The 26,287-nt window shown below is 49.3% G+C and overlaps 1 protein-coding gene across 1 annotated transcript; it reads right to left on the bottom strand.

Annotated features, from left to right (window-relative positions):
* Window positions 1–3,462: 3,462 nt before the first annotated feature.
* Window positions 3,463–24,858, bottom strand: LOC126537867 (uncharacterized). Its single transcript, XM_050184964.2, has 3 exons — window positions 24,739–24,858; window positions 23,913–24,459; window positions 3,463–5,218 (listed from the first exon to the last, which is right to left on the bottom strand). Exons 2-3 carry the CDS (start codon window positions 24,443–24,445, stop codon window positions 5,011–5,013), a joined length of 741 nt encoding a protein of 246 aa, XP_050040921.1. The 5' UTR covers window positions 24,446–24,459; window positions 24,739–24,858; the 3' UTR covers window positions 3,463–5,010.
* Window positions 24,859–26,287: the final 1,429 nt, after the last annotated feature.

The following is a 26,287-nucleotide window of genomic DNA, read 5'->3' as shown; positions in this document are numbered from 1 at the left end:
TGCAGTTTGTTATTGAAGGAGTAATTCACCTATTGTGTATCAGATTGCTGTGCAAACAACACGTTTTTAAATTTTCGCTGTGTCGTTATAGTCCTAATTCTCTATTTACCGTTATCATTAACTTAGGCGAGGCATCAGGCAACAGAAAGCAACGTTGTCATTTAATTATCCATTATTTACTATATTTGAGGCGAAATGGCTTTGACCTGCCACTTCGGAGTCCCATGCGCGGCTATGTTGCATTAGAGCGGTCACTTTCTTCTTGCTTTATAAAAACTACACTACACACTTTATTTTGAAACATCCAATTGATTCAAACCAGTAATTCAATAACGAAAGAAGGCTGCCGACACTTCATGAGTTTAAAAACCTAACGCTAACACTTCAGCGTAGAAGCCTCAAAAAAGTAACTAAGAGCATAGAAAGAAAGACGCCTGATAAACTAGAGAGTTTCATCCGAGCAAACAATGGGAACCATGCTTACAAATCCTTGCAGCGTTTCGTTACTGAAAAAAAATATAAGAAAAATAGAGAGTGAACAAGGTGGTTGTTTGTTTCTTTTTGATTGTCTATTTTCTAGTTAGCTTCATACTTTCCCCGCCGTTCATTTTGGCACCGACTAACATAATTTCACGCGTTGCCTTGCATTCTGCGTCGGTACATGTGTCGACCACGCAGATTAAAGAATCGACGAGAGCACTAAGTTGTTCCAAACCGGATGGCTCCTGTGATTCTCTCTGGTCGTGTACTGCAGTCCCGCTCGTGTTGTCCTGACTCTCGCTTCCTTGAAGCCCCGCCTTTCACACGGCTTGCCGCAACGGGGAGTCACTCATTTGTCTCCCATGGCTTGGAGTAGTTTTACTAATGTGTACTCCTACTTCTACCTCATCGGAATTGCCACAAGTCCAGAATGTTAAATTTGTAGCTTCAATGAGACTATAGCGCGCCTCCTGTGCGATTGTCGTCGTTTCAATGCACGAGGTCATCAGCATGTCACTCGAAGAGATCGACAACAATCCCTTTACAGAAGCCACATTTCTTGGGCCCTGGTCCCAGCCGACGTATTCTTGAACTGCTTTAGAAGCCCTAGCATGCTTTTTTAAAGAAACGGGGCTCGTTGAAAAATCATAGAATGTGCGAACTGATGCGTGCCCCCCCCTCTTTTTTTTCTTGTTTTCTTATCTTTTCTGCCCTTACCCCATCCCCATGTCCACAGTATATATAGCGAACCGGACACTTAATCTGGTTAACCTCTGTGCCTTCTACCTCTTGCTTTCTCTCCTCCTCCTCATTATCTCCAGTGAGAGTTATTACATCGACAGTCTCTTAAAGCGAGTGTATTATACCACATGCGTTCTCGTCGCCTTTGCATCTCTTTTGGCCCACGACCGCAAGCCATGAGTGAATAGCCAATGTCCACTCTTAGTTTCGTTCCAGTAATTTCCTCTGTCGTGCTCAAAGCTTGTCAGTGCTTCCGTTCGGCGTTCTTGACGCAACGTCTAGTGGTGAAGGATGTGTCTGCACTTACGTATCACTCGCATACACCTTTAACGGTATCTTCTCCGCAGTAACAGCCTTTGTGAGGAGCAGCTAGTCCTATTTTGTAGAAGATAGCCTGCGTCCGCCTAATCGATGAACGCTATCACGGCAATGATAAATGTTTTCAAATGTGGTAATTAAAAAAAGAAGTGCAGATAAGATTATATTAGCAGATCGACAGCGTCAGATGCCTGACGCCATCGGTTGCTATAACAGCGCTCAAACAGCAGTAGCTTAACACAAAAACTGATGCTTATAAAAGAAGGATCCATTATCTCACGATTTCTCTGTGGTACACGCACATGCTGAACGCTGGAAATGACAACAGAGGGATACAGAATACCAGGTAGCAACAACCAGCGCCTAATGAAAACTCCCAGAAATGCAGCCAATACATGTGTGTAGGTGCATTGAAAAGTCACCAGTAGTCAACAAGTTATTTAACGTATAGCTAAAATAACTTGAAGGTTGTAAATGCGAATCTAACGAAACTTTTGGCCATCTGAACAGAGCGCAGTCGCAAAGTGCACGAGCTTTCGAAAATCTGCCACGTGTCCACTGTTTGTGTGACACCGCAGTGTCGTTTCCTTCGAAAGCAGAGGCAACGTTTAGACTGGAAATCACAATAAAATCAATTGCAGCGATATGTAAAAAAAAAAAAAAATTGCCATCTAGTCCTAGGTAGTACGAAGCTATCAAGAATGGTCGAGCAATAACTTAAATAAATATCTAGAGTGGTCGACCTAGAGGTCGAACGTAACGACGCTGGTCCCGGGCTCGATCCTTGGATTTTTCACCAATTCCAAGGTTCCTTTTTCAGAAACCTGGGGTGGTGTGCAGGATGCCCCGATTTTCTTGCTCACCAGAGTTTGCTCGATGGCAATCAGTGAACAAAGATAGCGCGGAATTCGCGAAAAAAAGAGCAGGCAATAAAATGTTGAGAGTCAAGAAGGGTGCACCCTCTTCACGCCGTTTCCTCGTTTCAAGCACAGAAGACTGGGCACGGTAACACGCCAGCGCGGCCTATCGTTATCTACTCAATATCGCAATATTACAATACCGTGACCGTCCAACTATCTACCTACACACTCGGCGCCACTCACCTGCCACGCCTTTCTGGGACGCGTCTCCTTTTTGGGACATTGTCTCTCCACCGTCGAATACGAACAGTGCAGACATGGTGCATTCTCCCTTTCCATTATTTAGAATGTACCTACTTGCTCAGGTCATGCACTGTGTTTAATGGCAAACAAACGAAACAAGGCACCGACGGTTTCACGCCGTGTTCCTTTTCGGCCGCCTATAATGCACCGCCCAAATGATGATAACCCAAGAGTAAATCGAAATGAGCAAATAAAACTGGGGGCCTGCGACGGTCGAGTTTTATGTCTTCGTGCCATTAGCTCATTCATCTGAGGACGTCGCCAGAGCTCGCGGCGATACCCAACCTTGCCAAACTCGGACGTGTACCTGCATCGCACCGCTCTATCGGTTTTCTTATCAGTTAGCTGCTGTCCCTCTGCCAAGCGGATTTCTGCAGAGCTGATTAGTTATACATGGTATTCGGCTTTTCGTTAAAATTGCTGCGATAGGCTGGCTGGTATAGAAGCGCATCTTTTTCGATAACAATGGGACGCTGCAGTGATCTTGGGTGCCGCAAGCAGGCGCAACAAGAAAGACAGAGTTTATCTGCTCAGTCTGTCGCATTTGTTTGTTGCTCTAAACTAACAGGCGAACGCGTCATCATATATCAAAAGGGCGAGCACAACAGTTGCGCCTGCCCTTTCGGTGTAATAATTGAATTTTCCAACTCTAATCCAGTGAATCAGCATCTCTGGATCTATTCGCAGAGAAGTTCAGGCGTTTGGAGGGAGAAATTCGTGCCGTTTCCCCGCTTCCATAAAAGAAGCCACGTGACAACTCTTTTTTTAAATACAACAACGTTTTCTTTATTTGACATAATTGGTAATAAAAAAAAAACAGGAGTAAAAATGAATTACATATATACACAACTCAGAGGAATGACAGGAGCAATGCACACAAGTACACTCGTCTCGGCTTAATCGAGTATTGCGATTCTCTAATAAGGCTTAACACATATCGCAAAAACACATGCGCATGCAAATTTTTTTTTCTTTTGCGTACCGATTTTTCTTCGCGGTATCATACAGCGTGGCCGGTTTCTGCGACAGCAAGCAGAGAAATGTTTGGTATACATGTACATCATTTCATTAGGAATGTTCAACGGCACCCGTGAGATACCAAACGTGGCGAGCCCTACGGTGCGTGAACCATTTGAAATTGCACGTGCTCCTATGACAAAGAACTAAAGAACAAAACGCGAAAGGTAAACGACGTGAAAAAGAAGAAAAGGCAAGGAAGAAAATACAGCCGAAAGGTTCTTTTTACAGAAGCATGAACGCTGCAAGTGCCGGCGAAGAACAGGGAACAACAGAATAGATGAATGCTAACGACAAGAGCAGGTCTCCGCAGTCACTTTCTGACTGACCCAGAGTGCTCGTTGTGACAAGAAAAGAAAGTGGGGAAGGGGGTGGGGGCAGAGTGGAGTGGCGCAGCGGAGGGCAGACACTGAAGGAGGCTCGAAAGAAGACTGGTCGTCTGAAGAACCGAGGCCTAAAGACGCGTACTAGTATACAAGACGCATCCCCCTATTCTCGAGTTCCTTCCTACTGGAAGTCAAGAGCTAGCTTTACACTTTCAGTTTATTCTTGGAATGCGTAAAAAAGAATTAACAAACATAACTTTGACTGTGCTAGCAACAAGCAATATATTTAACTAAACTGTTGGGGTTGCGCCCCGGTTTCATAAGTCCTTTTCTTTTTCTTTTTTCCTTCGTGCTTCCGTTTTACAAGAACGCATCCTCGACTTCTCAATCGTTATCATTTCCTTTCACACCTCGTGAATGACGGTCTGTCTGTCGTCCGCGAGTGCGTTCTCGATCAAGAGCTTTGAAAACAAAGTCTTACGAGTGACGTCGACGCGGATAGCTTGAAAATCAAGCAACAAACTGCCAATGGCACTTCTCAATCATACCCCCCATGGTTTCGGGCTGTAAATAACGCAAATGAGTGTACATTCATAATTAAAGGAACACTAATGGCGAAACTACGTATGTAGTTGCGATTGCTTTCTACGGTTGCACAAAAAAAAAGAAAGGAAAAGAAAGAAAAACTTCAACAAATTTGAGAGCGCTCCCTTCCGAGAAAGGAGTACTATTGAGTAATCTCTTTCTCTCCTCACGCTTCCCAACTCTCCACTCGTCGCCGCGACCAGCACTTCTTGACGTCATCACGCGATGACTGCGGCATGGCGCAAAGAGAAAGCGATGGCGAGTGGAAAGTTGGGAGTCTGTCACAGTGTTCGCTTTCTTTCTTGTCCCTAAGTTCCCTGCTGGGGTTGATCCGAACGCATCTAGGGCGGTCGTGGCACTTTCTGGACTGTCGCAGCTCTTTAGTGCCAGCCGTGGCCGCCTCCGTAGCCGCCGCCTCCATAGCCGCCGCCGCCGCCACCGTAGCCTCCGCCGCCGTAGCCGCCGCCGCCGAAGCCGCCACCGCCGTAGCCTCCGCCGCCGTAGCCGCCGCCGCCGAATCCGCCTCCTCCGAAGCCGCCACCACCGTAGCCTCCGCCGCCGTAGTGCGTGTGCTTCTTAATGTAGACTCTGCAAGGACAAATGAGAGAGAGGGGGGAAAAAGAAAACCCTCTCGTTAGAAAGGCTGGTAATAAAGGATACAGCACGGAGACAGTATTATGGAAATCATAACGAGGGCAAATGCAGAATGCAAGAAAAAGAAAATGATTCCATAGTGTGAGCATACACCACCACCCTTTTAGTCGAATTGCCATTAAGGCCCTTTCATCATAAAAGGAAAAGTTTTCATACATCGAGATGTTAGCTTTCAATGGTATAAAGAAATGACAATCAGAACAGTTATCCCTTGCATAGTAACTGATGCGACTTGGCTTTAGTGAAGCATGTGCCGGTTTGCTTGCCTCCTTTACGACATGGATGTATTTGTTGGCAAATCGGTTCTGCCGAATCCCGCAAGGTGGAGGAAGGCTCGTGAAAGGAGAAAAAAAATATATCTCCGGTAGATGACAACGCTTTCTTTCACGAAGTACCTATTGCGCAGCTTTCGCCGCGCTTAAAGAAACGCGCTCATAACATCATTTCTTCCAGCGCAGACGTGAATATGGCGCGTATAGCACAACAGACACTACGTCCCCGTTAGCCTCTACAGCCAGCATTCGGGAACGCTGCCTTCTGCAAGCTCTCTCGATTGGTTGTTTCAGGATGTCGCCCGCACCGGCTTCGGACCCACGAGCATCTTTTTTGTCGCCGTTATGATGAATCCGCCAAGAACGAAACGAGGTGCAAATAAGACCGACGGGCAGTGTACCGGCCCAAAGAAGCCAGTAGAGGCAAGCGTAATGGTAACACATGCCAAAGTGACCAATACACACTCAAATGTATGCACCCGGCCACAAGAGTTTGCGGAGCACGGGCTCTCAGAAAACGCTCAATTTCCAAACAGCCTGTAGCAGTAGCCATTAAAAATTTATGCGACAATGTTATTAGCACAATTCTAGTCGAGGCCCGAAATGCAAAATACCAGGCTGCGTTGTGAGGTTCCGGAGATGTTACGTTCTTTTTTTTTATTTTATGGTCCGTAATATTTTGTGGCCGGGTGTGCCTATGGAGGAAAAAAGGAAGAACGAGCGATTAAAGGGGGTTCTCTGCACGACAAGATCACGGACGTGCTACGTACGCTTCCGCAAGGAAGGAGCACATGACGTGCGTCGTTTGAGAGTCGCACAGCGAAGGAAAGGAAGCCGAGAAAGTTGGGGAGAAAAACTGAAAATATAAAAAGAACACTGTGACAAATTAGCTTTCTCCGTCCTCAGTTGTCGCGTACACGCCATCCTCCGTCAGTATTCTTTATTTTATAACTTGCTTGCTTTTTTTCTTCCTCGCTCGTCTTCTTCGTTGCGTTCTTTCGCTGTGTTTCCGGCCAAAAAACGCCACCATTCCCCTCGTGTGACGCGCTCGTGATGGCGGAACGCACGTCGTCACGCCGCGTGGCGGAGGAAATACGAGGCTGGAGCCAAGGCGGAGGTGCCTGTGGTTGCCGGCACAGCTAGCTAGCTGGCTGCCTTGCAATGCAGTAGGGCATTTCCGCGAAACGCCGGCCGCTGCGATGCGCAAAATGGAACGAAAGAGTTGAGGAGGTTGTCCTGGTGCTCGGCGAGCCAAAAGAGAGCCCTGCACCGCGTAAACTATATATATATATATATATATATATGTGTGTGTGTGTGCGTGTGGTTGTGTGTGTGCGCGTGTGTGTGTGCGCGCTCGCTCCGTCTACCAGAGCATTCATTATTTTCCGTGACGAGGAAGACGTCCGGCGCAGACTGAACCGTACGACGACCAACAGAACTGAGACAGAATTATCGCAACAAACACTTTCTTGCTGCTTTTTAATCCTTGCGTGTTGGTTGAGTTGTTTTCGGAAGTTGCAGAAGGTGCACCCGCGGCAACAACTTATGCTGCTGTAATGTCTCGACCTTGCGACGCTCTGAAGGGGCAAAACTGGGCGTAAAGCTTTGTTGGCATTCAGATGTGACATTCTTAAGTGTTTTAATAAAGCGCTGTTGTTTACTGCAAATACGGAATTATGAAACCCCTTCGACGTTGTTGAGCCATTCGTGTAGGTGCATAACCTTGCTTCGTTCTTTTCCTCTTTTGAAATAAGTTTCTTCCTTCTGAGCGAATCCAAATTTGTACGTGGAAGGGAGTGTGGCGGCATTTTGGCCACGATACGCGCTGAAAGAGAAAATATAATTGCACGAAATTTGGTAGCTGGATAGACACGACACTAACTGGGGGTCGTTTGGGTGTTGAGGATGACAATTCATTTAACAATGGCGCGAGCCCACGGTGGGGTATAGGCCACGCACCGGGTTTCATGACAGTACAAAAAAAAAGTGAGAGAGAGAGAGAAAGAATGTGTGAACGAAGATATGAAAAAAAGAAACTGATCATAAATAAGATAAATATAATCGGTAATGGAGAAGTCATCTTTCCATAAACAGGAAAACATGAATATAACGTATAAATAATACTAATACTTTAGGTAAAATGCGTGTTACACGCACTGGCGTGAGCTCGCCTTCAAATTCACGCTGAGCAATACCCGCTACAGGCCGTAATAAAAACGTAGTGTATTTCAGATTGAAGTGCCACTTTGTACCTGCCACAAAATTGGTTGTTTAAGAACGTCGCTTAATGTCACCGCCACCAGACCCTATGATTAGAACGGCGCATTTCCCGTCGCAGCGCCTTAACTCACATAACACACACCAGTCTAGAAGAAAATCATAAGGTACACAGGCGCGATTCCGCTGTTCGAGCGAAAACGCCTTTTACGAAACACAAAGCGTTACTCGGCGTTTCGTATCTTATAGCCGAAGAATGCAAGTGTGATGAATGCACACGAACGCCTAATTAAGCCTAGCAATTAGCACTACTGTCGCAAGCCGCAAATGAAAGCGAGAGGCTGCAGTCGAAATGCTAAGGCAAGCAGCCAGCAATATGCTAAGGCACTGCGCAACCAAGAATGATTGTGTGTATGGAAATAATGTGGTGGCGCAACATGACGTATGGTTGTGGTGTGCCCAACCATGTGTAAAGGTTTTTCTTTTTCATTAAAGGATGTTGCCAGCCCCGGCGTGACGCTCGTGATCATCACAACGTGCTGTTGAAAATTCCACACGGTTCGCTGCACGAAGGAAAAAAAAAGTACAAAAAACCAACGACCTAATCGTGCCCTTCGGCTAATGGCACATCCGTGAGGCACTGTTCTTGTGAAACTTCGTACGAACTCCCCCCCCCCCCCCCCCCCCCCTCCCGCACACATCCATAGGCGTTGTCGGCATCGTTGCCCCGTCTTTGCACACGCTGAACTGAGAGAACCAATGTCAGCTAGGAGGGCCACGCCTTTTCTTGTACCCTAAGTCACAGTCATGTTTTTAAACACTGGCGCCTGGCGTAGTTCCTAAGTTGGTGCGAGAGGCTTTTCTGCAAGAGCGCAGAGCTCTCAGAGGCTCCAGTGAAAACAAACTAAGCAAGTTTAAGCCGTATTGATGCGAAGAGCACTATAAAGACAGGTCAGTGATTGAGAGAGACAGCAGTTCACGATTAAGAGCGACGTTAGCGTGAAGGTAGGTTAATTCCGGCGCCAGCGAGAAAAAGGAAAGAACATGCGGGAAGAAAAAAGAGAGAACGGAATAGGTGCAAGGGATCTAAACAAACGCGATGCCGTTAATCAGCCAGGAAGTGAACTCGACGGGTTAGTGTCTTCCTCGATACAAACCAGAACTGGCCGGTCCTCTTGGTCATCGAAATGACCAAGAGGAAACGGCAGCTAGAACAGGCACTCGAGGAAGTCGGCGATGTTTTCCGCGAGCTATTTAACGTACTGGATCCTTCGCTTCCACTTGCGAGTCCCGCCCTCTCTCGCGCATACAGTGTACGTCTCCATATAGCGAACCTATATTTGCGCACCGATGTCGACTGACGGAGCGTCCGGACAGCTGGCGTCGGGTTTCGCGAGCGCGATAAGTATCGGAAAGGAGGTCGTTACTAGAAATTCCCGTAACAGAATGCGCGCCCCATTTCTCTGGACACCACGGTCGCTTTTTCCTTCGGGCGCACATACCAGCAGTTCCTGAATGCAAATGCCCCCTCAGTTCCGGGATGCTTCCGGAGTTGGTTCCCGCGGCCAGTCCGGAAGTACGACCGACTCCCCGGCTTCTCCATCGCGTGGTTGGTTGAAGGAAGTAACGTTGTTGGACATTTTGCACGGTGCCCTCAGAGATCGCCGCATTGCCAAAGCATGTTGCGGCAGCTCATGCGAGGATAGCTAAACAACCGCGTTCTAAACAAGGCAGGCCACGATGCAGCGGCGAGTCTTTAGGAATGCGGACAAGAGCCTGCCGGCCAAAGGGGGCCGAGGGCGAAGAGGAGCTCTCCCCCTCTTCGCCACCCCTCACCGCCACCTTCCATCCAGTTCTAGCACGTCACTGCGCATTGTTTTTGCGCGCATTGATGTCGTCACGCGCCAAGGGAGATGCGTGCCTGCGTAGTTTGTATGCCCGTTATGGTAGGCGCACGCTTTCTAGGGAGTATTTGCGGCCGCTAATCGCACCAGAATAGATGCGCAGTTGCGAGGCCCGCAAATACTTCACTTGTTTTCCCCTACTTCATCTTTTATGTATGCCTTCGATGTTCTTTTGGCGCTGGGAGAAAACGGTGTGTATAGAAATAGTATCGATTTGAAGAGATAATGAGAAATTGGTAATAAAGTACAACTTGCACATGACAACCGAGTGGGAGCTATTAAATTGGAAATTCTACCGATGCAAAGTAGATGGGAGTACATTGAGTGGAAGGACAAAAGGTATGCGAGCTGAAGTAACGCCAAGAACACCGCTCCACACGTATCCTTCCGCAGGCTAAGCGAATCTGTCGCATTCAGCGTGTCCGTGCTCAAAGCTACTAATGCGGAAACTTGACTTCTACGTCGGAGGTTGTCAGCGGTCACTGTTGGCGCTGAGCAAAGATGAAATTCATTTCCGTTTAGGTTTCTTCTTTCACTTAGTATGCAATGATGAAACCGCAAGAGCTCGCTAGAATGTGCCACTGATTTAAATAAACATTGCGAATCCAACAACAACCTTCTACAAAATGGACTAGCCTATTTGTAGCTTGCAGTGTGAAGGCACTTATCGAGTGGGTAAAATTCTCAGGTGTAGATGGCAGGGTGGGTTAAAACAGTACCACTGCCGGAATAAAGCACGCGCAATTTTATTCCCCCTGCATCCTAAACAGGACCGCATAACCTACAGACTTCGTCCACACTTTTTTCTACATCAATGAAGTGGCGCGATGCAAAGAAATTGACTTTTGGGCGTTGCTGACCGGTTTAAGAGCCAAGATTTGTGTGCATCGAAAATGACAAAAACACGTGGGCCACACAGCTGCTGAGCCCTGTACCTTCAACCTCACAGCTGGTGTCAGCTGGTGTCACATAGCGCTCACACGTTCTGGACGGAAGTGTGGACGTCTGCGCAATATAAGCTTGAAGAGATGCGCGATCTTCAAGAGCTGTCGTTACTCGACACCCGATGCGAGCCTATGACCCGATCCCGCAGACCGCCTGAAGCTGAACTTAATTCTGGAGTGCTTCATACCGTCTCGTTCTGAACTGCCGGTGTAATTGCGAACTGGTGGTAAAGCCCCGAGATTACTTGGCTGCGCAAAGAAACGCGTCATTCGTCACTCTATACCTCGTCGGCGCATTCTCTCTGTAAATTGGATGGGGAGCCCGGTTACAGCGCGAACATGGTTTCTGTAGCGTACAGGGTGGACGATATAGGACGGCAAGATCTTTCGCGTGCGCCGTTAAACGCTAAAAGCGCGGCAAAGACAAAACGAGGCAATCTGCGCGCTATAGATAACATAAGTGTGGCCACAAGCTGATGCGCCGCGGAAAACAGATCACCCTCGGGTACGCGCTTACAGAATAAAACGCGACGGTCGCGGATCAATTTTGCGGCGTCTTTTCAAGCAACGTCCCACTGGCACCGACGATGCCCCGAGGCACAGGTCCCGAAATAATCCTCGTAGCGGCAAAATCGTTCGACAAAGCCGAGATGCACACTGGCGCAGGGTGGAGAAAAAGCGCGCCTCTCGTGAGCGATGATTAGGATGACAAAAAAAAAAAAAAAGCGTATACGAACGATGGTTAGAAGCAACGTGGTGCTTCGGCATATGCCGTATATAAGAACACGGCGAAGGTACTGCTTTCTTTCTTTTCCCTTTCCGTCCGATGCGGGGCGCAACTATATTACGCAAAGAACCCCGCGAGGCGAGTAGATGATCGAAAAGTGTGTGAGCGCAATGCGCGGAAAGCCGCCCGTTCGAGAAAGGAACGCGACGGTCCCTCGTCATAGGAGAAAGAGTAACAGAAACGGGGACGCCAACTTTGGGGGGTCCGCGCCGTTTCTTTCTCTTCGCGACTCACTTTTCGCGCTTCTCTTTTTCTTTCCTGCGCACACCTTCGGGCATCGAGCGATTCAGAATCGCCGCCCTCCTTTGAGCGGACACCGTAAGACACAGAGCAAGAATAGAAATGCGTGCTCGAGAAGACGAGCAGACTCGCTGCTATTAACGTCTTCGAGACATATTTTCCTCCCTTTCTTTCGTGAATCGCTTACGACTTTTCCTTTTTTGACTGCGCCGGAGTATGAATGTTGGGAGAAAAAGAAAAGAAAGAAACGACAAGTAGGGGACCCGACCTGCTCTGAGGAGCACCTTCAGTTTCTCTTATTTTACGAGGAAACAAGCCGTCTCGAAGACGCGCAGTCAACCATTATGTCGACCATTGAATCCGCGCAAAAGTGCTTGCAACTTGCCGAAAGCAAAAAAGAAAAAGGCGATACTACGCCTTGAGCTTTCGTCTGGCACTATTGGCGGGGCAGACGGCAAGAGCGAGGGGAGCGCTATGGGGGCAGTGGTGGGGGTACGAGAACACTTCGGAAGCGGGAAAAGAGAAACAAAAAAGGAAGGAAAGAGGGACGACGGGAAAAACAAGGTCGTGCAAGCTAACGAACCTAGAGTGAGTGAAAGGAGGCTTTATAGACCGTTCTTACCTTCTTACGTTCGTCCCTTCCATTTCCCTCTTTCTGTCGCTTTTCTTTCTTTAATGCGGCACTCGCACAGTCATAACCGGCACTCTTCCTTCTAAGGCCATTCCTCGCAACAGTCCTTTCATTTTTCCTCCCTTCGTCTTTTGTTCTTGTCCTATTCGGCGCATTTTTGGATTTCGCGATCCACTTGCGGACCAAGAAGGGATGAAGAAATAGCAAGAAAGAAAAGTGGCTTCTCCGCGCATGGAACGACGGCGATAGCTTACTCGCGTTCTGGAACGGCTCGGCTTGGCCAGCGGCGCGTGGTCGGCGAGGGTGGGCCGTCTGGCGGCAAGGCGAGAAACAGCCCCCACTGCTGGCGCCCCTATGAAGCGTCGGTTTGAGTACTACAAGCCGGCGCAGTCATTCTTTAGGCGCCTTCGTCGTGTCCGAAGCGCGAACAACGCGCGTACTAGACGCGCACACAAAAGGAAGAAGTGTGGAAGAGGGTGTGTGTGTGAGAGAAAGGGTGACGGTGCTGCTTGTGTACGTGTATGCTGCGGACGTGATTTTCTGTCCCCTTTGTTGCTCTACTCCGCCGAGTCTGGAACGTGGAAGCTTCCTTCGTGACGTCTTCGCTCCAAAGCACCCGGCCACGTGATGGCGATGCGACGCTCTTCTCGCCAGAAGCTGTACTCTACGAAATCTCCAATGATATGCGTTCTGCATCCACGTTAAGTCGGTAACGCAGCAAAGAAGGAATCACAGCGACAAAAGCGAAAAAAAAAAGACCGTCTGTTCACGCTCTGTTGATTTCTACTGAAACCTGTACATCAGCCCCACATAAGTGCAGACGCGAAACGGTGGGTGAGCAAGCGCTTTAAACGGCCGTACGAACAAACTGTTCATCGTACACGGAAAAGGGAACGTTTATACCCATGGCGTGAGCATACTTATTCTAAGCGGCCCAGAGCTCGCGACCTAAGAGAGCTCAAGCAGCTGCGGCCAGTATTGAACATGCAACAGTGGATGCTTGGATTTGTTGCAGCTGTATTCCTAAAGTTAAAAGCTGTAGTTTTAGAGCGCTCTGAGTAATAGCATTGGAGGTGCAAAATACTTTAGCTGCAGCGCAAATATAGTCGCAGAACAACGCATTTGCTAGAACGAGTAAGTGTCCGGGAAGGCTAACCGGAGGATTTCAAGCTCAAACATTCCAGGCAGTGCAGTTTGAATTAGGCAAAAAAAAAAAAAAACAGCAACAACAAGAACTTTTGTCGGCGAGTCGTATACAGCAATTTTTAACGCAGGAGCGGATGCGGAATCGAAGTGGACAGAAAGCAGGAATGACATGAACATTAAAAGCAGTGTTGTTAGGCTGTGATAGCCCACCTGATCGAACGCATACAGCCATTGTCTCTGCCTCTCTTCGTCGAAAATCGCCCGCGCACGTGAATGAGTGGACCTCAAACAATAAAGTTAAATTAGCTTTGAGTATGCCAATGCCACCTTAAACGTGGGTTGCCATCCCGGCTCTTCGCTGTCGGCAAGCTATGGAAGTCCTAATTGCAGAAGCTGTTCATTTGTGCAGTGAGATACGTTGAATACTTCGCATTATTGCAGCTTCAGCCAGGATCTCAGGTTAGCTGCCAGTCGTGACACGTAAAGCTATAAGATAAATGGAAGAGGTTTAATCTCGCGGCTGCCAAATGCCAAATTAATCTTCCAATAACTACATTTTCAGATATTTAGAAAGTATCATGTGTACGAGGAACTCAGTCTGTCCAACTCGCAGACCTGTCCATAAGAACGCGAGAGCTGAGCAAACAAATCAAAACCGCATTAGAGAATGCGGAAGTGGCAGGGCAGCAGGGAAATAAACACATAAAGGGGCGTCCTGATCTCGCGGTGCGCTGTGGTGTTATTGACGATGATATGTTGAAAAGTTCGAGTCCTGTCTAGATGATCACTGCTTCTCTGTTTTGGAAGAAAACTGCCTGTGATCCCGCTGTCCTGAAAAATTCGCGCTCAACGTTGTGCGAGAATATACAATTGCAAAAAACGATGATGCCATTTTCCTTTGCAATTTAACATTATGAGACAAGCTCATATTGCGGTCATCATTATTATCATCTGCTGAATAAATCATGGCACAAAACGCATAGATGTTCTTCCAGAGCTGTCTAAGCAAGCCTGCCATGAGTGGAGATCCTGGTCGTTTAATACGGAAAACACAAGTTCATGACGCAAACCGTCAGTAATCAACGCAGCCTTGGTCTAATAACTTATGCCGCCTTGCTCGATCCTTTATTTTACTTCCCCTAGCCCATCCCCGTTTTCTGAAGTTTTTTTTTTTCTTCTTTAGACGTTGAAACAAAAGAAAGTACACATTTTCCTCCACTTCCAGGATTTCGCCCCACAAGCAAACACTGTGAAAAAACGCATGTACTGATTAGAAGCGTATTTTTCTTTCGGTGATATCAGTGCACCTGTGCAATACGTGGAAGTAGTTAACGGTGTTCGTTTCGCCGCCAGACCTTGGATGTTTATAATACAGACGAATTCACTTTGTTGATAAGATATGGAGGACTTGTCCACCTGACGCATGAAACGATTAGCCTTTAAGGTTCTAATCAGGCGGCACTCAAGCGCGACTGCCGATTCAGGGAAAACCGTGGTGGTTAATAATTCCGTGGTCGCATTTTCTTTTAACAACCTCGAGGCGGTGGCTTGAGTTCTATAGGTCTTTCACTTTTTCCTCCTCTGACCCCAACTATTCCTTTCCTCGTTTCTTCGGTCTGCTGCTCAAAGCGCTGTTCCACCCGTCTCATGCAAAACGCCGAATAAAGCGGTCTAACTGGTTGAAGCAAAACATGTCGTGCACCATATACAGACGGCGCGCAGCCAGCGTCTGTCAACCTGTGACGCGTCCACTCTCGCGAAAATTTTTTTTCTTTGATGCTTCTCAGGCGTCGCAGTGAAATCGCTCGAGCCGAATCTTTCGATCTCCTCAAAACGAAATGTAGGCCGCCCTGAAGACAACGCGGCGCTCAGTAGCGTACAAAACTCGCACTTGCTGTCGTCGTCGTCTTCAGCCTAAGAGTGTGGCTCTGTGACAGAAAACAACGCCTCCCCGCAGTGCGACGCTTGTGTTCCATAACCCTGTTGAACGCGTGCAGATTGTCTGGCGCAGCGCGCGTTCTTTTTCATTTTTTTGTCTTTCGAGGTCACTTCGCCGCCAAGGCACATTACGTGCGGGCCTCACTCTCTCGACAACGAACGAGCGGGCCTGGAGAACCAGCCAGCGCAGCGACTTCAGCTCGACGCAGTCAAGTTCAAGGACGAGGCCGATCGCTCTTTGCGAGAGTTCGCCGTTGACGGACAGACAGCGTCGTCGTCGGCCGCCAGACTCTGGCGAGGTATATCGCCAGAGATGGAGAGGGCCACGCGGTGAGCGACAGACTCTGTTCGAAGGGGACAGCCTGTCTCTTCTCCTCCGGCCACGGAGGGCCCGCCGGGGGCCAGCCGGCAGGCCGCTTTGCTCTCTGCGAAACGAGGTCGCCGATTCTCCCGCCACCACGCAGGCCATGCACGCTCCACTGCTGCGAGACACGGATCGACACACGCCAAGATGGCGGAACGGCCGCCCCTTCTCTTTTCGTTCGGAGAGCTACGCGATGCCGACTCTCTGTCGTGTCCACCCACCCGACTTGGCTAATACGAATGTTCGCCGCGTATCCCCCGCTGCTCCTTCCACTCTCTTTCCTACTTACTCGCTCTCTCGCTCGCCCGCCTGCCACACACCCACTTGCAGCGACGTCGTCTTCTGCTGTTGAACGACTTCGAAAGCGGAGGGATCAGCCGCGAGAGAAGTCGCGTTTGTCGGTCAAGGGCTGACTGACCCTTTCTGGTCGCTGCAGCGAGTGACCGGGAGGTCCACTCTAGGCGCCCCGGGCGGCGGCGTCGCTTTCTGCTTCTGGATTCCATAGCCGTTATACACGCTTCGCGCCGCTGCTGCCGGCGTTACCTCGCGCACATCCGCGTGCCTCGAGAGCCGGCAAGCGCGCGCTTGTGTTTCGCTTTTGAGCAGGGTCCTGGAAGCGTACGGCTCAGAACGCTCAAGTTCGCGCGGGTCGAAATGGAAAAGACACGACTTCGCCTCCCTCTTTGAAGCCGCCCGTTGCTCCGGCTGACCTACAACGGGCTCTTATTGCCTTCTCTGACACTAACTGGAGTCTTCTTACTGTGGAGAGCCTGGCTGTGTTTAGGGTGGCGGGAAAGAGAGAAGTTTGTGAGAGGACGCCGATGGAGAGAGGTAGAGCAGCGCGTCGCTCTTCTGGAAGAGACGTCGGGGGCAGAGGCGGACCTCACGGCAGCGAACTTTCCCAAACGGGGACGCACGAGAGCGCCGAACAAGACGACGAGAGGCACTCACTGAATGACGGGGCGGACGAGGCTTGCCGCTTGTTTGAAAAGCGGATCGAGAGAACCGTGTAGTGGGGACAGCGTGCAAGTCTCTCGAGAGGCGGCTTCTTTCGCTGCCGAAACGTTGCGACGATGACAGGCTGGGGTTCGCGTGGCGGGAATGGCGACCCGAAGAGCCACTTGTCTGCACGACGGCGGCAGAGATACAGGCAGTGGTGACGCCCCACCTAATATCGAGTGTTACAACAGCGAACGGCGTCCGAGGTGTGATGTGTGAACAGGCGGCGTCGCTAAGACATTTTTCCTTTACTGCTTAGACTCAAGCTAATAAGAAAAGGAAGAAAAAGCGAACGGTATCAATCACTTCCATTGTGCCGCGCAAGAAGATGTTTCAGTGTGAGTGAACCTAAATACGGCAAATATAAATCGCCGCGAAATTCGCCTATGTAGTCCTGTGAAAGAGATGTTCCGATTTTGAACTAAGAAGATTTAACAGTATTACCAAGATTTCATGTTTCCTACCTGACTTGCATGGTGAGGTGTACCTCACCACGCATCTAGACCGCTGTATACGCCAAATAAATGAAAAATTACAGAAAGTTTCTGAGCTTTTAAGGCAATACTCGACGTCTTTGACAAGGGCTGTGTTGCAGTCAGAGATTCTCCACCGCGTGGAGTGTGGGGATGTGAATGAGCTTTCCTAGTGCCGACTGAAAAGAAACGTTCGTTTAGCCAACACTGTGGTCATGCATTCTCGAAACTCTGGCGGGATCTTACAAAAGTCTTCAAATGACTTAAGAGAAGTCAGACACGTAGTTATATTTGTCTTACGACACGGTGCAGAAATTACGGAAAGCAAAGCTAGAAGGGAAGGTGAAGAGGCTTACTTAGTGCCCCCATTGAGCGCTGTAAAAGTCTGGTAGCTTTAAAAACAAGTATTGGATATAGTAAGTATTCAGTAAAGGTTCTGGCTGTGACTACAATAGTACCAAAGCCTAGAATATGGTGTTCGCCTGCTGAGCAACTAAAGATTCCGAAAAGATTGTCGAATGACCCGAATTACACCAACTTGAACAGTTCTTATCGTCACGGCTTTAGATCAACAGGCAGCACGGCGTACGTGACGGCTCAGTCTTTCTATCTTTGACAACCGTCGTTCTATCTATTTTTAGGCGTGCGTTCATGCCTCAAATACGGTGCAATGTGAGAGAAAAAGAAACAAGAAAGAAAGAGCCAAAGAGTGAAACCGTTCGTACCGGTACATCGACCGAGAACGTGCGCGAAACAGCAAGCAGAAACACTACGAAGCACTGACCTGAAAGGGAAGACCTGGGAGGATGCATAAAAATTCATTTCGCGTCGCGTTTCATATATCTGTCCGTGTTTCGCCTTTCGACTCTTTACCTCCTGAGGTGGTATACTGGCTTCTTTTAACTCTCAGCTTAGAGGAGAAAAGCATTCTAAGGAAAAAAAAAAAAGAAGTGAGAGAGAGAGAGTGTGTGTGTGTCCTGAGTCAAAAGGAATCGGGCACGTCATGCATTATTGCTGCCACGTGGTGCCACTCCAGAGGTGGCGCTCGAGTCAACGAGCTTCTGCAGTCATTGACCCATAGAAAGGCGACGCTGAAGGGTGCGCATGCCAGGTCCTCGCGGAAAGGGCGGTGTTCGAAGAAGCGGTGCTTCAAGTTCGGCAGTGCAATGTGACTTCCTCGACAAAAAGAAAGAATAACATCGACTAGGCAGGAGGACATGTGAAGCGAAAGGAGAGACGTTACAGAACCGAACTGCATGACAGGTCACAATCGCTGGCGTGAATTTCTTCCATCCCCGACTGAGCGCAGTGTAGAATCCGCAAACTCATTTCATCCAGGCGCCCATTTGCTGTATGTGACGAAGACATGTGAGTGACGTAGGAGGTGACAGGATCGAACACGTGCTGCAGCCCTTTCAGACCTGCTTTTCAGAAGAGATCGCAGACGTGCTGTCTCCTTTTCTTTTCTCCCGTTGTAGGAAAAACAGATAAACTGGTTCTTAGTCGATCTATTCGCAGTGATCATTCCAAGCGCGTCTGCATGACTTTCTAGGCCTGCTTGCTTTTTTTTTTCCCCTTCGTGTTGTCGCTCTCCGACGTGACGCGTATATATATACAGGACGCGGAAGCAAAGCGCCACTGAAAAGGCCGGTGTTTGCATCGCCGTAGCGGTGGCTGCTGAGTAGGATGGAAGGGGGGAGCGGCCAAGCTCATACGGGGCACGGCCGCCTCTAGGAACGGGTTCTTCCGTTTTCACTGCTAAGTCGAGCAGCAGCACAACGACCCTATCTGTTGCTCGCTTCCTGCTTTAGTTTATATTTTTTACCCCTCATACGCGGTTTGCGGGAGTGCCCGCAAGCCGGAGCAAAACATGACCTAGACGGTAGAATGCCGCGTATGTGAGGGAAAGTGGAAGTCATTTCACTAGACAGCTTTGTAGGCATAACGTATGTCGTCACTGTGCCCTTCTGTTGTTGTTTTTTCGTTGCTCTCCTAGTGATACATTTTACAAGCGTACGCAAACGTGCAAACATAAGCGTTTTCTCCACATTTATGCTTTAGAATTGCATTAAACGTAAACTACGTACCTGTGGTCAATACGAAACAGTAGTAATGCGACGCGTACCACACGTCACGAACCACAGCGCATGTTCACAAACTTTCCATAATCTCCATCAAGGACAGGGACCCGTATACGGAAGCCATCGATGCGGCTGTGGTGCTCAGTGAATATTGCCATATGCGATCGTTTAGAGCAGGATACCAGAGAGCCATCAAGCAAGCTCCCTGGTACGGTTATTGCTTGAGCGCTGTTTTCCCTCCAATACAATTGCGGCGCCACTATGCATGAGTAAAATTATACATTATTTCGGCAGTTGTAACGAAGACTTTCGCTTTTCGGTGTCTTTCCACTATTTTAATGCACCGTCGCACTTTCGCCTATTGGCAGTCTGTCACTTCATAGGAGACATCTATACACCAAAATAAAAAAAAATGACAAGTCGGGTCACTGACCAAGTTAAAACAAAAATGCGTCTTGGCGTTTCGAGCGTCATAGGGAAAGCGAAACAATGACGCCTGCTTCCAGGAAGTTCTTCTTTTGAGTTGGTCAGTGGTTACAGCAATTTTGCTCTTCACCTGACAAAATATTATTCCGTCAAACGCTCGATTTCCTCATAATCATAGAAAAGTGCACCGGTCATCACGGTTCAACAGCGTAGGTAACAGTGAGGTCTCTTTGTTTAAACACGATAGTCTGCCTACCTCTGAGAAGGAACAGGACGAGGGCTTGCTAACATACCCTTATGTGCAGGCGTTATCCTCCCTACCGACCGAGAATGGCGATAGCTCTTGGGCTGGGGTCATGTTTACGGGAATCAAACACACTGGCTCTAAAGCTAAGTCCCAATACAGAACGAAGGAAAGAGCCCCGAAGCGACAGTCAGTGAAAGCGTTCGCGGTTTCCTCGTCATTGCCACCAGACTGAAGTGATCATGGGTAATGGCCTCGCGTTCTCAACACTACTAATCAAAGGACAAAAAGAAGAGAGAGAGATAACGAAAGGAAAGGAGTGAGGATGACAGAAAGAAAGGACCGTAGCACCCGACACAAGCTCGGTGGAACGACGGCTGTCTGCTGTACCCTCGCCGGTGGCTCTCCTGAAGGGCGGTCGTTTGCTGCTTTCAATGACCGTCATTAAAGGCCACCAAGAAGGAAGATTCCAGCCGCGGGACGGGAGAAGAGCCCTGATCGCGCTTTGCACGTTTTCTGTTTCTTGCCTTGCGGAGGAGTCCTCCGTTGTCGCTTTCTCGAGAGCAGCGGCAGGCCGTCATAAATGCGAGCGCGGCCGGCCGCGTCACAGAAGGGGAGTCACGGGGTCAGGCAATCATTGAGACCCGCCAGAGAGGCCAGAAGTGCCGCTCGGGCAGCGATCTCTCTTTCTGTTGCCTCAGAGATGCTGCCCAGTCGGGAGGAGAGAGAATCGGCGTGTAGACCCAAATAAACAAGAAAAAAAAAGAGGAATGGAAAAAGCCGCACTTCGCGTATCGCGGCGCACGTGTTGCTGTCGTTCAGGGGGAAGAAACGAATCGGACGGCTAAGTCACGCGCCAGTGGTCACGAGCCGTATTTGCAATTGGGGTGAACAGCGCGTCAAGGACCTCTCGTGCTTTTCGACGTGACCACATGTCTCGTCTAACTGTGACCCTCGCCTTTCTTTATCGAACGCTTAAACGCTATACTCGCGACGTTGAAGCGACAGGTGAGAACATCTCGAGACGCGCCTGCACACCATAAAGAACGGTTAATTTCTGCACCAAAATTACACACAGAGTCCGTGAAATTGCGAGTGCGGTCTGGTCAAGCGTTCGCCTGTAGGCGTAGGTGCGCCAGAAATTACTTTAGAGGTTCTGAACTTAAATGAACAAAAAAAAATTCGGCAGAACCCATCTCACGATGACAGTCGTAGGTAATATGTTTGAATCAATATAGCGACGCAGCCTATTGACACCGTCCAAACGCGTTATGTATTATGCGTCTACTGCAGCGGGACTCTTCTCTCGCGTTTCGCTAAAGACACTAGGCGCCATCTAGCACCGCCGCCGCGAAGCCCGCATGTGGCCTCCGAAATGTGTGCCGATGCGCGCGAGCACTTTTAGGGACGCGTTGTTATGCAGCAACCACGCTCCTCCCTCGCGCTTCATTGTGGACACGGTGCGCCATCTAGTGGCGTTTCTGCAAGACGAGAAGCACGGCGCGCCGTGCCTGGGAACGCTCGCTTGCCTCGCATCCAGCTGCACTTAATCAGTGAGCCAAGATTGCAAGAGGCTCATTGAAGAGGGTATACCCCAGCGCATTCATGGCGCCGCTCGCTAAAGCGCTGGCGTGGAAGGCGTTCATTGAAAAGCGGCACATACCCAGTCCCGCCTCTACTGTGGCCTATGTCGGCATGCAAGAGGCTCGTTGAAGAGCAGCACATACACACTGTCACATACTCTGAGATCCAAGTTGTTCCGATGGTCGGTTTCGAACCCTGTTTCCTGAGCACAGCAGCCCGATGCGCTCCCCATTCGAGCACGAACTACGCAGTGACCCAGGTAGGCAGGAAAATTATTAGACACAAACTAAACATAGATAGAAACATACATAAATGTGTACTTGGCCCGCGGAAACTGCGTCGAGTACCCTGATATTGATAACACATTAAAACGGTCATATTACTATTACCCCTAAAACGTGTGCCCTATCCTTAACACCGAAAAAATTGTTCAACTATAGGACTTCAACATTTGTACGAGGAAAATATCAATCGCTCTGCGGACGGCTATTCGCCGCAGAGTCTTCAGCAACACTGTTGGCAACAAGCAACATAAACATCAGTTTTTTGTTCCTCTCCTGAACATAGGACTGAGTACAGGTTCATCAGGGGCAGAATTCACAAAGATTTCTGTCCGTAAGCGTTCTTTCGCATTGGCTGACTGGCATCGCTAATAATATGTCTTGAATCAGGATTGCGTGAAATATTTCGTTAAGTACAAATCCAACGCAACAGCTTCTTTTTTTTCTTTTTTTAAATACGGGCCTAGTCTGCGAGTGAACAAATATTATTTAATTTAATATAAAAGAAGGCACATAAGCCTAAGCGGTTCTAACACTCAGGAGATGTTTGTTCAGTGCGTAGATTCAATCTACGCTGTCTCTCAATGCAAGTTTCTTATCCACAAAGGTGCCAACAAACGCTACGAGGTAAAAAAAAAATGAAAGGAATTTAAAAGTATTTAAAGGCACTTTGAAGGCATTTAATTTATTGGTGAAGTGTTTCTATACTCGCGGACCAACTTTTTGTGGCAATGAAGGGAGAGCTAGAGGGGCGGAGCTTCTGCACCAGTGTTACTGCCTCAAGTAGTCCAGCAGAGCTTCACAGCGTTTTCGGTTTCTTGGAAGAGCTAACAAATCAAGCGCAGCTTCCACGTGCGACGATTTAGAATGGTGCAAACGTGGGCGAGAAGCAGAAAAATAAGTCAGATCGAACACTCAGTGGCGCACTTTGTCTTATTTTTGCTGTTCTAAATAAGACGACAATGCTTTCACTTCGGCAGCTTCAGATAAAGTGGATCACAATTTGGGACTTTTCTTCAAGAGCGCTCCTATTTCCGCGTGCTTTGGCTTAGTAGCTTTCTCTTCGTTGGCACAGAAAGTTATCCGCGACTATACATATGGACGGCTACGAATTTTCTTATACTTCTTGACAAAGCTAGATGATAATCGCCTGGTTATATTAGTCTGTAGGTGCGCAAATGTTCTAGAACTGGCTCAAATTCTCACTGTTTGCTGCACAAATGCATTGTGAATGGTACCGAATAATAGCATAAGAACAAACAAATAAACATAGCGTCGTGATAGATGACGCACAACAGGCTTTATAATATCTTATGTCGCTTCAGTGTTCGAGTTTCTAAGAAAATAATTGAATAAAGCCAAATTGAGCAACAGGAAAATTCCCGGCAGCAAAACTATGGGAACCGTGAATCGGTAACTGGTAGCCGTAGTTCTCGATACGTTGCAGCTTGCATGTCACCTACATACCTATCTACACGCGATGAGGATACAAAAAGGCGCGAGTTTGCATGAAGGGCTCAGAGCGTGCATGAGAGCGCGAGTGATCAAAATCGGGGCCAAAATAAGCTCAATGAACACAAGCCAGGGCAGATGTTATCAGTAGCCGATTCAGATGTATTACTTCATGCCTCAGCTGCTAACACAGCCGCTGCAATCCGTGTTTATCTCGGGGAGTGTGTGACAACTTGGTCCGTTCTATAGCAACGCAACGCCCACGCAAGGTAGAATCACGCTCGAAACCTTTAGACAAATAAGGAAACAGAATGCTACAGGCTACAAGTATCCCCGGCACTTCAACATTAGACTTCTATCCAAGTTAGAGTTCAATCTCAATTGGCATGTTAATAAACAGTCCACCTCAAGTTAATAAAACGGAACAAGTGCTCGATCAGAAAGCGATAACGGTAATCTTTTCACATGCGCGCATTAGATACGAGTGATAAAGGAAGTGCTCAAGACCATAGGATTGCCTATTCATTTGGTGCCAAATTTCCGGGTAGTCACTTCCGTACTCGAAACAACGGATCGATCGTTGATAAGATCACCAGAATCTCCCATAAATACTCGCAGCGGTTCAAAGGTACAGTGGTTACTCACGGGACGGGCACTTCGACGGGCTTTTTGACGATGATCTCCTTGAAGACGGGCACCTTGACAGGCACAGCGACAGGCCTGGGAATGTGGATGACCTTGTGCACGGGGACAGGCACCAGCTTAGGCACCTTGACGGGCACCGGTACCGGCACGACGCGCGGTACCGGCACGTGCTTGTAGATGGGCACCGGCACGTGCTTGATGACCGGCACTGGCACGCCTACGCTCACGTAGTGCGGCACGGGCACGGGCTTCGGGATTGGGATGGTCTTGGCCACGGGGACCAGCTTGGGGATCCTCTTGATGACGGGCACCTTGACCGGTACGGGCACCGGGTGCGGCACGTGAACCACATGTGGCACGTGGATCACCTTAGGCACCGGAAAGGGTTTGGGCACCGGTACAGGGTGCGGGTACGGGACCACCTTGTGGACCAGCTTCACGATCTCGTCCGGCTTCCAGGGCTGGTGGTAGCCGGCTGTGGCCGCGCCCAGCAGGCAGGCCAGCACGCCCAGACACGCGGCTGCGCTCCTCATCTTCTCAGCTCCTCCTGCACGAGACACGGCACCCAGCACGGCTCAGCAACAGAACGTCGTGGCACCATCAGCTCTATATCCTGCTCGCCAAAACCCCGCGGCCGAGACACCGCGCGGACCCGTGGTGGGGGCCCGCGCGAGGTTCGAGCCACAGGCTCGCACCCCTGGCTGATCCCCCGCCCACCCAACCCCCTCCCGCTGGCAATCACTTTCGCTGCGTCGTCGTCCCGACGTGTATATCCAGAGGGGCGCTGAATTCCGAGACGGTCGCTGCTGCGGAAGGGGCCACTCACCGTCGTCTGCGTGGCCGGCTGTCGAAACTGACTGTTTTTGTGTGGCGCGCGCGTGCTGCTGTAGTGCGCGGTCGGCGAGCCAAGACGTGAGTGCGCTGGCCGAGCCTTTGCCTTAAGTAGTCCCCCCTCCGCGCGCGGCCACTCGGCGCTGACCTACATCGGGATCACTGCTCTAATCCCGATAGGGCAGCCACGGGCGAGGGGCCCCCTCCGCACGGAGAAGGGGGTTGGGCCCCCTCGCTCGCCCACCTAGGCCCCCTCGGCGCATGCGCACACGGGTCAGCCGCCACGAGGGGGGAAGCCCGATGTGAGGGGGGGTTCGCGCCGGTGAAAATATTTTTGGCCGTACGCGCCAGCAGCGCACAGCCGCGACAGCGGTCCCAATTCCTGGAAGCGCGGTGTCCGCTGGTTGGCTCCAGAAAAGCCGTGGCGAGGAGCCCTCGCCTGACCCAGTTGCCCAACGCTGCAGCTTAGCCCAAGCTGTAGCAGCGTTGTTACTTACCCCCTCCTCTTGCGTCTGCCCCCCCCCCCCCCTCGATAGGGGGATTGAGGGGCTGTGAAAAAGCACGCCGCGGCGAAAGTCGCTTTCCATCTCGACGGCTTCCGCCGGATCTTGCCCGGTCGGCGCGGCTGGCCGGTCGGCTCGCAGGGAGGCGCAACCTGGCTGCTGCTGTTCACTGATTCACGCGCTGCCAATATGGCGGCGCCTCTCTCGGAAGCGGTCATTGTGCCCAGCTTGCCCGGCGGCAATCCTTTAGTCCGTGCGCCGTTTCCTCGGAGAATGTTCTGCCTCGACAAATCTTAACTTCTCATCAGACGCCGATCCTACGCGTCGATAATCGGAACAAATCATTGCACATATAGCGTAACCCGAGAACAGGGATGTAGAAACAACTTTGTAGCCGGAACTACGTGAGACGAATTATGCATCTTCTTGAAAAGCTTTTAGGAGGTTTAACTGAAATGTCCCGGAAAAGTTCAATGGTTTTGAACTCAATAAGCCACCAGATGCGTCAAAAAGGACTTTTGCAGTAAATAGTGTAGTTAACCTCCTCCGAGTCACGCCAGAAACAGCATGGAACATTTACGCGTCCTAATCTAGAGCACGATAACCTTTAAAAACCGAATAGCTAGAATTCAACACTATAATCTCGAGTTTAATTCTAAAAACGTTGACCATTCGATTCCTAATAACACATTTGAGCAATCGTACATCCCTGCATGTCTTACCTTTTCTAATGGTAAAGACGAAAACGGAAAAAACACGTACAAAAAGTGATTAGCAAAATAAAGGTGATTTCTCTGTATCTAGCTAAACAGAATCAGGGATACAAGTTGTTTACGACGCAATGCTTTGCGGTTTAGTATTCCAACACGCATAGATATTGAGCGCGTAAACATCCCGTGGTGATCCCCACAAGCAGTGGCTCTCAAAAGCTCACAGCAATCAGCTTCCTAAAACCATGTCAAATAACAAATTATGTGGTTTTACGCACCCAGACCATCATCTGATTATGAGACACGTCGCAGCGGGGAGACTCCGGAATAA

The sequence above is a fragment of the Dermacentor andersoni genome, chromosome 4, assembly GCF_023375885.2.
Source record: "Dermacentor andersoni chromosome 4, qqDerAnde1_hic_scaffold, whole genome shotgun sequence".
Classification (NCBI taxonomy): Eukaryota; Metazoa; Arthropoda; class Arachnida; order Ixodida; family Ixodidae; genus Dermacentor; species Dermacentor andersoni.
Note: the sequence above shows the minus strand (reverse complement) of the source record. Positions and strands in the feature narration are given on the sequence as shown.

Excerpts from the sequence above, each read along its gene's own strand:
- LOC126537867 (XM_050184964.2), bottom strand. The coding sequence starts at position 24,445 with ATGAGGAGCGCAGCCGCGTGTCTGGGCGTGCTGGCCTGCCTGCTGGGC. Across the intron at positions 5,219-23,912 it reads CCCGTCGAAGTGCCCGTCCC|AGTCTACATTAAGAAGCACA; the intron begins GTGAGTAACCAC and ends TTGTCCTTGCAG.